The sequence below is a fragment of the Dioscorea cayenensis genome, chromosome 1 (genome assembly GCF_009730915.1).
Source record: "Dioscorea cayenensis subsp. rotundata cultivar TDr96_F1 chromosome 1, TDr96_F1_v2_PseudoChromosome.rev07_lg8_w22 25.fasta, whole genome shotgun sequence".
Lineage (NCBI taxonomy): Eukaryota > Viridiplantae > Streptophyta > Magnoliopsida > Dioscoreales > Dioscoreaceae > Dioscorea > Dioscorea cayenensis.
In genome coordinates, this window is record NC_052471.1 from 12,772,356 (window position 1) to 12,782,684 (window position 10,329).

General features: G+C 32.9%; 1 protein-coding gene across 1 annotated transcript; it reads left to right on the forward strand.

Moving 5' to 3' along the window:
• Window positions 1–3,065: 3,065 nt before the first annotated feature.
• Window positions 3,066–6,300, forward strand: LOC120270846 (G2/mitotic-specific cyclin-2-like). Its single transcript, XM_039277948.1, has 12 exons — window positions 3,066–3,231; window positions 3,550–3,612; window positions 3,715–3,838; window positions 3,917–3,967; window positions 4,042–4,087; window positions 4,177–4,341; window positions 4,446–4,589; window positions 4,673–4,762; window positions 4,846–5,067; window positions 5,176–5,274; window positions 5,378–5,556; window positions 5,638–6,300. The coding sequence occupies exons 2-12, from the start codon at window positions 3,558–3,560 to the stop codon at window positions 5,774–5,776; spliced, it is 1,314 nt and encodes a 437-aa protein (XP_039133882.1). The 5' UTR covers window positions 3,066–3,231; window positions 3,550–3,557; the 3' UTR covers window positions 5,777–6,300.
• Window positions 6,301–10,329: the final 4,029 nt, after the last annotated feature.

Sequence of the window (10,329 nt, forward strand, 5' to 3'; positions counted from 1 at the left end):
AGTGGAAGGGATTGAACTTTTGTGATTTGATTTCTTTGTAATTAGTTTACATTGACTTTGCAATTAATGTTTTATTGTGTGTTGTGTTTGGATGAGACTAATAATTGAAGAGGCAAATGGTTTTGTTCTGTTCTTACATTTTAGTGGTGAATAAGTCACCGATGGAAATATTTGAAAAATATCTAAATATCCACCAAGTCCTAGAACTTTCCACCCCAAAATTTTTGGAGAGAATTCTAAAGAACTCCACACATCTCTATAAGGTACAAGACATTTTCGCACCACTGTAGATTATTGGTTTAATTGTCGTACAGGTCCTTGTAATTGTGTACTTTCTGCCCTTTTAGTTCTTGTAATATTTTTAGGTACATTTAAGTCCTCATATTCAATCAAGTTGGGACTTTTTAGTCCGAGGCGTAGATGGCGTTAACTTTGCCGTTTCTTTTGCACCGATGTGACTTTTTTGATTACGAAATTAGGGGATTAAAAAGTCCCAAATCAATCAAATATGAGGACTTAATTGTACCTAACAGCGAATATGTTTTTTTTATTACGAAATAAGGGGACTAAAAAGTCCTAACTCGATCAAATATGAGGACTTAATTATACCTCTAACAGTGAATATTTGAAGCCATGCCAGCTCAAAAGAAACGGCGAAGATAACGCCATCTACGCCTCGGACTAGAAAGTCCCAACTCGATCAAATATGAGGACTTAAATGTACCTAAAAGTTTTACAAGAACTAAAATGGCAGAAAGTACACAATTACAGGAACTTGTATGATAATTATACCAAATTCTACTCATATGTCATCTAAGCTAGTGTTGTGTGGAACCTCTTTGATATTAGGTAGGTCTGGCGTTGTTGTTTAAAAGGCAATGATTGAGAGTTTGTGGTTTAAAAAAACTAAAATTAAAATTAAAACACTTTATACATTCAGTTTTTGATTTATTACCCTAAAGTGCGCCACCATATTCCCATTTATCAAACAATCCCTGAGAGGGAAAAATGGGAGAAACACACACTCGCATGTATGGTGGTCATAGTATACATATGACCAATTATATCAACAAAATTATATATGATAGTGCTTCATAGCTTTAAAAAACAAAAAAAACATATATTCACATATGAAACATGTAATGGCCTAATTAGTAATTAGAGAGTAGGAAAACTTAATTGAAGCTTCGTAGATGTAGACATATTGACTTCTGAATTATTGCTTCACATGTGTCCATAAATAGTGGGTCCCACATCAATGTAACATCAGATGAAGTTTCATTATTTATGGGGCAAGTGTTAATAGGCTATTGTGGACTACACCAACGAACTAAATTTATGGAACTTCACAAAAATCGATTCATTAGATAAAGCCATTCCCTTTGAACTTTTTCTTCGACAGAAACTCTTTCTCATTTTTCTATTGTTTTCTTTTTTTATTTGGAAAAAACCTTTCTTTATTTTATGTTTAATATGGGTCAGTACGGATATTTCACAATTTTAATTAAAACAAAAAATTAGTTAACAAAGAGTTTTTAATTAATAATTGCAAAATTTTCAATTTTTTATATTTTCTAAATTAAATGCATAATTATATCGATATTCCCTAAAAAACAATTCCGGTCTATAAGGATGATTGGTCGAGGAATAAATGGGTTGAGATAATGGAAGCCTAAAAAATAGAGGGAACTTTTTTATTTGAATTAACCAAAAATCACTTCATAGTAATACAAATTAAAATTAAAATTTTATTTTTTTTAATAATAAGTGTTTGATAATATTATTTTTATTTTATTTTTATATTTATATTTATTTATTTATTTGCATTGTTGACAAACTACCATAAACAATTCCACTTTTAGTGTGAGAATTAATGGCATTACCATTTACTTTTTTGGAATATTATATTAATTTTTAATTATTAAATACATTTATTAAAAAAATTAAATATTTATAAAAATAGTTTTATAAGATATTTTAGGATATGTACATTGCTTACCCCCTAATCAAAAATGGTTATTTATATTCCCACTTGCAAATTATGGCATATATACATCCCTACATACCAGTAACATCTCCACTTTTCATCGTACCACAAAGTGTAAGTATTACTATAAACAGATTTTTTAAATAAACACTTAATAAAATAATTTTTAGTAAATATAAGTAAATAATAATTTTATGGATATTGTTACATGGTAGTTATTATGGAACTAAGACGTGACTCATTCACAGACATGAGTTCATAAATTTTAATATTTAACAAAGAGATAGATTGGTTATTAGGCGAAAAAATTACAACTCCTTACTTTAGAAGTTACTCAATTAAGATAATCAAATGGGTTGAGAATAATACACATCTTGGTTAAGTGGTAATTGTGTCCATGAAATTACCACTCTAGTTAAATATGATCTCATTTATAAGTGCATATTTTCCCGGAAACCAACATCTAATTTTTTTTCTTGAGATAGCTCTTAAATAAATTAAACAATTGCATCTATGTCCATTAAAAAAATACCTTATTTATTTATCTATCCCATAAATCATCATTGCTTACCTTACATGACAATTATCTAAAAATCAATCTCAACTCATTTTTACACTCTCAAAAAAATAATAATAATAAAAATTAAAAATCGAAAACATAGAAAAATCACTTATGCAAACCCTTGAGCTGCAAAATGGCAAATCTCTTGTTGCAAGCATGGTTACCTTGAAAAGTCAAAATTAATAATAATAATAATAATAATAATTATTATAATTATTATTATTATTATTAAAATTCCTCTTTAAATTTAAAGCAGGGGTATAAAAGTAATTTCAAAAATCCACATTCGATTATATATATGGAATGATTCCAATTATTAGTACCATTTCATTGAGATGGGTGCAGTAAAAACAACTACTTATTGACCTAAAGATTCACTGAGGTTGGTGAGTAATTGACTCCAAAATTTGAAAGCGTGGCCACTAGCCGTTGAGGGGAATCAGATCCAACGGTTGGAATTTACTAGCCGTTGAGTTTAAATTTAGGCCCGGGGCCACCTCCGAGACACATGCCCTTCTCTCCTGCTCTTCTTTTGCTGCTAAGAAAATGTCAATCCGGCATGGCTGCCATGCTTGTCTCCATTGAGAGATAACAAGAACTCAATAGGGCATTTATATACAGATTGCTCTAGTTCTATGGATTCCAGCTGGGACCTCTGATTTTCATGGTTTATTTTTTTAAGGTTTATACTTGTTCATGATCTTTATTTTGATGGTTTTGAGTTTTGTCTGTTTTATCGGAGGTTTTGATCTGCTTGAAGGTCTTGGTTAAGGGTTTGATTAGGTTGTATGTCCTGTTTGAATTTTAATGGAATGCAGTGCAGTTGTTGTTAGCTGAGTTTTCTTAATTTTTTTTTTATTATTTATTTGGATGTTTTGATCTGGTTTATGATCCTGTAAATTGTTGGTTTTAAGGGTTTAGGTTGCTTCTATTGTTTCACTTTTTCATTTTATTTTTTGATATTCTATGAAAGTTGAGATTTTGATTCATTCTTGCCCAGGGATTCAAATGGCTAGAGCTGGTGAGAATTCCAGAGGCTTTATGAGATCAACTTGTTCTCAAGGTATTTCTAGTGTGATATTTGATATGCATCATTTTAAAGATTTGATCTTTAACCTTCTATCTTTGTTTAGTTCATGGATTTTGAGAATTTTGTTTTCCAAAGGCCTTCCATTGGATGGTTTGAAGAATGGATCCGAGATGGGAATTAATACTAACCGGAGGGCTTTGAGAGATATCAACAGGGGCATAGTTGGTGCTCCTCCATATCCTTGTGGGATTAACAAGAGGTTTGTTTAACTTGATAGAAAATATAAATTTTATTATTATAATTTTCCTTTATTTTCTTTATCTTGATTTTCTTGCAGTAAGGTTTCGAATCTACAACATGGTGTTGTAGCTAGGAGGCCAATGACAAGGTCTGAGAAAATCATCAGATACTTATTTCTGAGTTCCTTTGTTCTGAATATTTCCTTTTGATTTATTCTTATAGGAAGTTTGCTGCTTCTTTAGCAACTAAATCACAAACTTGTCACCAGGTACTTTTAGATTCAAAACATGTAGAACTCTTTCGTTTGAATTATTCGGTTTACTCGGCACTTACCTCAGTGTGGTTTAATTTGTTTAGGAGACTAATGTAAGACTTCCGCCCATCGGTAATGAGAGACGCAAGCCAGCAATCCCTTCAGTCCCAAATTCACATGTTTTCGATGCATCTAATGATATAGATGTAGATGACTTTAGATCAGCTGATGATATGCCATTGCCAATGGTGGATGAGATGGAAGATGTGGTGCTTAATTATGTTCCAATCCTTCATGCCATCTTCTGTTTTAACTATTGCATCACTTTATAATTAAGTTCCTCATTTATTTTTTTTTTTTTTGAATTTGCTAGACTAACTGTGAGTTAAAAGAGGTTGAAATGGAAGATCTAGAAGAAGATGAATATATTCCCAACATCAATTCATTTGACTCTAAGAATCCTCTTGCAGTTGTGGATTATGTTGATGATATTTATACCTTCTATAGGCGAACTGAGGTGTTTATTAACTTCAACTTTGTGCTACCATGTTGTACATTATGAGAATTGTATATTCAAAATTTATGGTTTGATTTTTGCAGGATTTAAGTTGTGTTTGTCCAAATTACATGTCCAACCAGTTTGATATAAATGAAAGGATGAGAGCTATCCTGATAGATTGGCTGATAGAAGTACAACACTTGCTCCCCGTAATTGATTTCATATGACTTTAATCATTGTTCTGAATTGCTATGACTGTGACTTTGTGGTACAGGTCCACTATAAATTTGAGCTCATGGATGAGACTTTGTATCTGACTGTGAACATAATAGACCGGTTCTTAGCCCGGCAAACCGTGGTTAGGAAGAAGCTTCAGTTGGTTGGAGTTACAGCCATGCTTCTTGCATGCAAATACGAGGAAATATCAGTTCCTATTGTGGAGGACTTTATCATGATCTCTGATAGGGCTTATACTAGATCAGAAGTTCTCGAAATGGTAAGCAATCATGAATATTCATAGACATAGTAAATACTATCAACAATGAAAAACTACTAAACATTGTAAATACATGCTTGACATCGTTCTTTGAATTTTTTTGCTCAGGAGAAATTAATTGTTAGCACTTTGCAATTCAATATGTCTGTACCAACCCCATATCCTTTCATGAGGAGGTTCCTGAAAGCAGCAGAGTTTGATAAGAAGGTAAGTTTTATATCTTCTTTGACCTATCAACATATATAGAACATAGATTTTTTTCACTTTGGTGATTTGACATGTTAAAATGTATCTTCATGCATTGAATCAGCTGGAGCTCCTTTCCTTTTTCATCATAGAGCTATGTCTTGTCGAGTATCAAATGCTTAAGTTTCGTCCTTCGCTCTTGGCTGCTGCTGCCATTTATACAGCTCAGTGTACTCTCAGAGGATTCAGACATTGGACCAGGACTAGTGAGCTGCATGCTAATTACGCAGAGGAGCAACTGATGTGAATTCTCCATCATCATTATCTAAGAAATCAAATTCTTGCACATAATATTAGTCACTGATTTGTTTTAATTATATGCAGAGAGTGTTCGAGACTAATGGTGGATTTTCATCAGAAAGCAGGAGTTGGAAAGCTCACAGGGGTACACAGAAAATACAGCACACTAAAGTTTGGTTGCACAGCAAAATCTGATCCTGCTCTCTTTCTACTGGAAAACTAGGCACTCATTTGGTGTATTTTGACATCTTATACTAATTTGATTTTCTTGACGTCTCATCAAAGCCATGCTGCAACTGAAGTTGAGGTAGAGTTGCTGTGGATAATCCTTGGTTTGTTCCATATGACAATTTGCCGTTTGATTAAATCACTTAAACTACCATTTCCAAGAGAACTGTTAGTCAATAAATTTGCCTTTCGTTGGTATCTTTTACTGAGTTGTGTTAGTTCTCTTTTTAAGTCCTCAATTTCTATGTCAAAAATTTTTCAAAGCCCATGTTTCCCAGTTGGTGAATGAGATTTCAGACTTTTTTTCTTTTTTGTTTTGGGCAGAATCTGCTGCTATTTCTGCAGATTTATTGAAAGAGACCTGCTCATTTGACTTGGTGAATCTTTTCAATTAGAATGCACATTATCATCAATTGTCATTAATGTGTTCATTTGGGTGCATGTTATTATTCTTTGAGACTTTTGAGTTTGTAATTGAAAGGTGTAGGCTGCATTAAATTCATGGAGTCATTCATTTTATAATTTCGTGTCTCCACTATACAGCCCTTTAAAGTCAAAAAGGTTCATATTCCTCAACTTGAATGAAGGTAATAAAGTGGAAACCAGGAATTCATGGCATTGATTTTTTTTAGTAGTTTTTAAAACATTTTCAATAAATTCAAATCTTTATTTGTTATGATGGTAATGAATTTGAAACACCAGTTTAGGACAAAGTTGAACTAAAAATCATTAACCTTGGTACTATTGCGATTTTTTTTTAATATAACTTTTTCTTTAATTATCAAAATATATTTTATATGAAATTTATTTGTCCAACATTGGTTTTAAAATATCACATTACCACATTGAGTGGACCTTTAAAAAAATATTGCTTTTTTTCATGGACTCTTTTAAAAAATCATAAAATAAAATATTTTTTAAACATTTTTTTTAAAGTTATATTATTTTTAACCATATTTATTTTAGAAAAATATATATTATTATTATTATTCTATCAATCTCTTGCCTAAAAAATCTTCCAAAACTAAGACTTGGAGAACCAAACCTAATGATAATAACTCTCCAAGCCGACTGGGCTATCCACCACCCTAAAGGAATCATTGAGGATGTTCGTGTAAAGGTGGACAAATTCATCTTCCTATGAATTTTGTAATTCTCCACCTAAATGATAAAGTGGAGGTACTCTTGGTCTTTAGGTGACCATTCTTAGAAACGCCATAAGCATTAATTGACATCAAATACGGAAGAATGGTCTTGAGGATCTGTGAAGAGAAAGTGGCATTCGAAACTTCAAGATGCCAGGAGACACTTAATGGATTTCTATAATTCATGTTACTTTGTTTATATTATTGATCAATGTGTTATAGACTTTGTAAAGGGCTTGCTATTGAAGGATGTACGTTGAATAAGATCTTGGAAGATGATCCCTGGGAGAAATTGCACTGAAGAGTGGCTAACAAGAAAACAAGATGGTGTTAACTCACCAAAAGAAATGGTATAAACAAGTGGAGAATAAGGAAAAAAAGCAATGAATTTTACCGAGCAAGAATACAATGTGCACTCCTTCAATCAATCACAAGTAATTGGAATTGATTTCATTCTTGAAACCTTATGTCATTGACAATGCTCCCTATGGTGGAGGAGAAAAGGGGCTCCACCTACTTGGGCCTCATTGATGAGCGCACAATTATGTCAAGCTAGTGACATTAAACAAACACTTCCTGGGAGACAACCCAAGTTGTAGATTTCATTTTTCATATACTTCTTTAATTTATTGTTCATTTTCTTTCAAACTGTCTTTAGCTTTTAGGCTTTGCTAGTAGTAGTTTTGTTTTGGTGTCATTTACTTAGTGTGCGCTTGTAATTTAAGTTTTTTTAATGATCATATTTTGATGTTTGGAGTACATATGATAAGTTCTAGATTGTATGTATTGCAATGTTTTCTTTTGGACTTTAAATTATCCTCAAAAGTGTTTTTAAGCGTGATTTGGTACGTAGTTTATTCTATTTACATTTTCAGGCCAACATAAACATAACTTGAGCCAAAGAATAAAATCAGGAGTGAAAACCAAGCTGAAAGCAACATTTAGAAGAATACACAGGTAAAGTACACGGCCATGTACTTGTCCATATATCTTCCTAACATCGGCATAAGATGAAATTCCAGAAAAATACATAGACCAAGAACATGACCGTCTACATAACCATGCATTACCTAGCTCAAGTTCAATCTAGAGAAGAATACGGATGTGCAACTCATGTACATGCCCGTATACATCCAAGAATTAAGGGCAAGATATTCTAGAGAACTACACGGGCTACCATTGAATTACATGCCCATGTAGCCCACAACGCTGATATTTTGAAACTTTCTAGAGAGTTATACGAGCAAAGTACGCGCCCATGAACTTGCCCTTTATGGGGGTATAAAAAACAAGCTGAAAAAGGTATTTAGGAGGCTAGCTTTTGGGAGACCTTTGGAGAGACGACGGCTAGGGTTTTTAGCGAGGTCAAGGAAGAGGGAGACCAGAGTAGTCATTGAAGTGACGATCCTTGGTGACAATATCGGCTCACATCGATTCAATTGTTGACGACATCGAGAAGGGGCCTTTTTCTTTTTCCTAGAAATTGTTCTGGTGCATTGTCTTTCTTATTTTGAGATGAATATCACCCTAATGGAGGGCTAAATTCTTTGGGTGTTCGGATTTGATGTAGCTTGGGATATTTTCATTTTCATACTACTTTTAATATAGATTTCCTTTAGATTGTTGGATTCATCTATGTTTTTATCGTCTTGATTTAGCATAATAAGAATGGCTATTGGGTTATGATTGTGTGATTGATATCAAGAGATTCATTACATTAGAATCAACCACAGGTGAAAGGAACCAATAGTGCGTACTAGTGATAGGCCACTTAAGTTCTTCCAATTAGAATCATGTAGGGAGAGCTCTGATTTCTAAATAGAGGTTTCCTAGATGTCATTACAATCATATGAAAGTAGAATTATAAGAGATTCAATTCTACCTTATTATAGGATTAGGTATTCAGATGTCTCGAAAAAGCACTCGATATATTTTTGAACCCTCTCGGTGCAACAACACTTAGTTTTAATCTATGTTAATTGCAATTGATTTACTTCATTAATCTCATGTGAAATCTTATCCATACACCTTCTTCTTTTAATTGGTTAATTACTTCTTCGAACTCTTGACCTTAGTTCTTGGTGATCTTAAATCTTAGTTTAGCAATTCACTCCTTGACAACTTGATTCTTAGTTAGATAATAAAGATAGAGTTAGTCCTGTGATCTTCAGTCCTTGTGGATATGACAATCCTGCTCATGGAAACACTATTACTTGATGACTCATACAATTGTGAACTAGTGCATACAACACAACTCATCAACATTCCTGATATGTAATCCCTTGCTAGTCATAAGTGCACACAGAGAAAGAGGGAGAAAGAGGGGGAGTGCACGCAGAGAAGGAGGGAGAAGGAGGACGGAGGGGACACAATTCATCAACATACCTGATACGTAGTCCCTTGCTCGTCATAAATGCATGCAGAGGTGGAGAGAGAAGGGGGGAGGGGACACAACTCATTAATATACCTGATACGTAATCCCTTGCTAGTCATAAGTGCATGCAAAGGCGGAGTAAGAAAGAAGGAGGGAGGTGAGGTGCCCACCTTTCCTCCTCCTCCTCTCTCTCTCTCTCTCTCTCTCTCTCTCTATCTTTCTTTCTCTCTTATTTACAAAAATTTATTATTTGATCTATTGATATTTTTTTTATAAATTACTTTACTTAATATATTTTTCCCCCAAAATTATATGTTTTAGTTTTTGGTTTTCACAAATTAATCTATATAATATATAAAATTATATTTTTAGCAGAGTTTTTATAAAAATTTATTGTTTAACCCTCATTTTTATAAACTAAACTATAAAATAACATATAAATAAATTTTAAAAAAATTTTGTAAAAAATTTATTAATTAATTAATTTTCTTTCACAATTTGTCCCCTTAGCCTACAATTTCTAGCTCCACCCTTGAGTATACGGATTGTACAAGTGGTATAGTATACCCAATTGGATCAAGTAGTCGAATCCATAGAAACTGGAAAGATTCTAGTACTAATTGATCCTCTAGCATCTAAGGAAAGGATGGGGAAAAGGTATAAACCTAAGAATCTAGAAAGAAGTGAAAGACAAAAGGAGTGTGAAAATAAATAGTAAATTAAACTGGATAAGAGATACTTGATTTAAACAGTGCTCCGGACTACTCTTGGGGAACATATACTGACTCCTTACAATGACTATCACGTATATCCTCTTGGACCAAAGGGTAAACCCTAATTCAGAAAGCTCGACACCATATGCTCTATCCCTAGCCATGTACTCGATCCAAATCCTCTATGTGTGCCCTAACAAGCAATGATTGCAACTATGACAAATATTACACATAATAAAATTGTAAAGCGTGATAAAACATTGAAGAATCCAAGAAAACACCATATATAGCTAAAGTAAAAAAAGTAAATCAAACA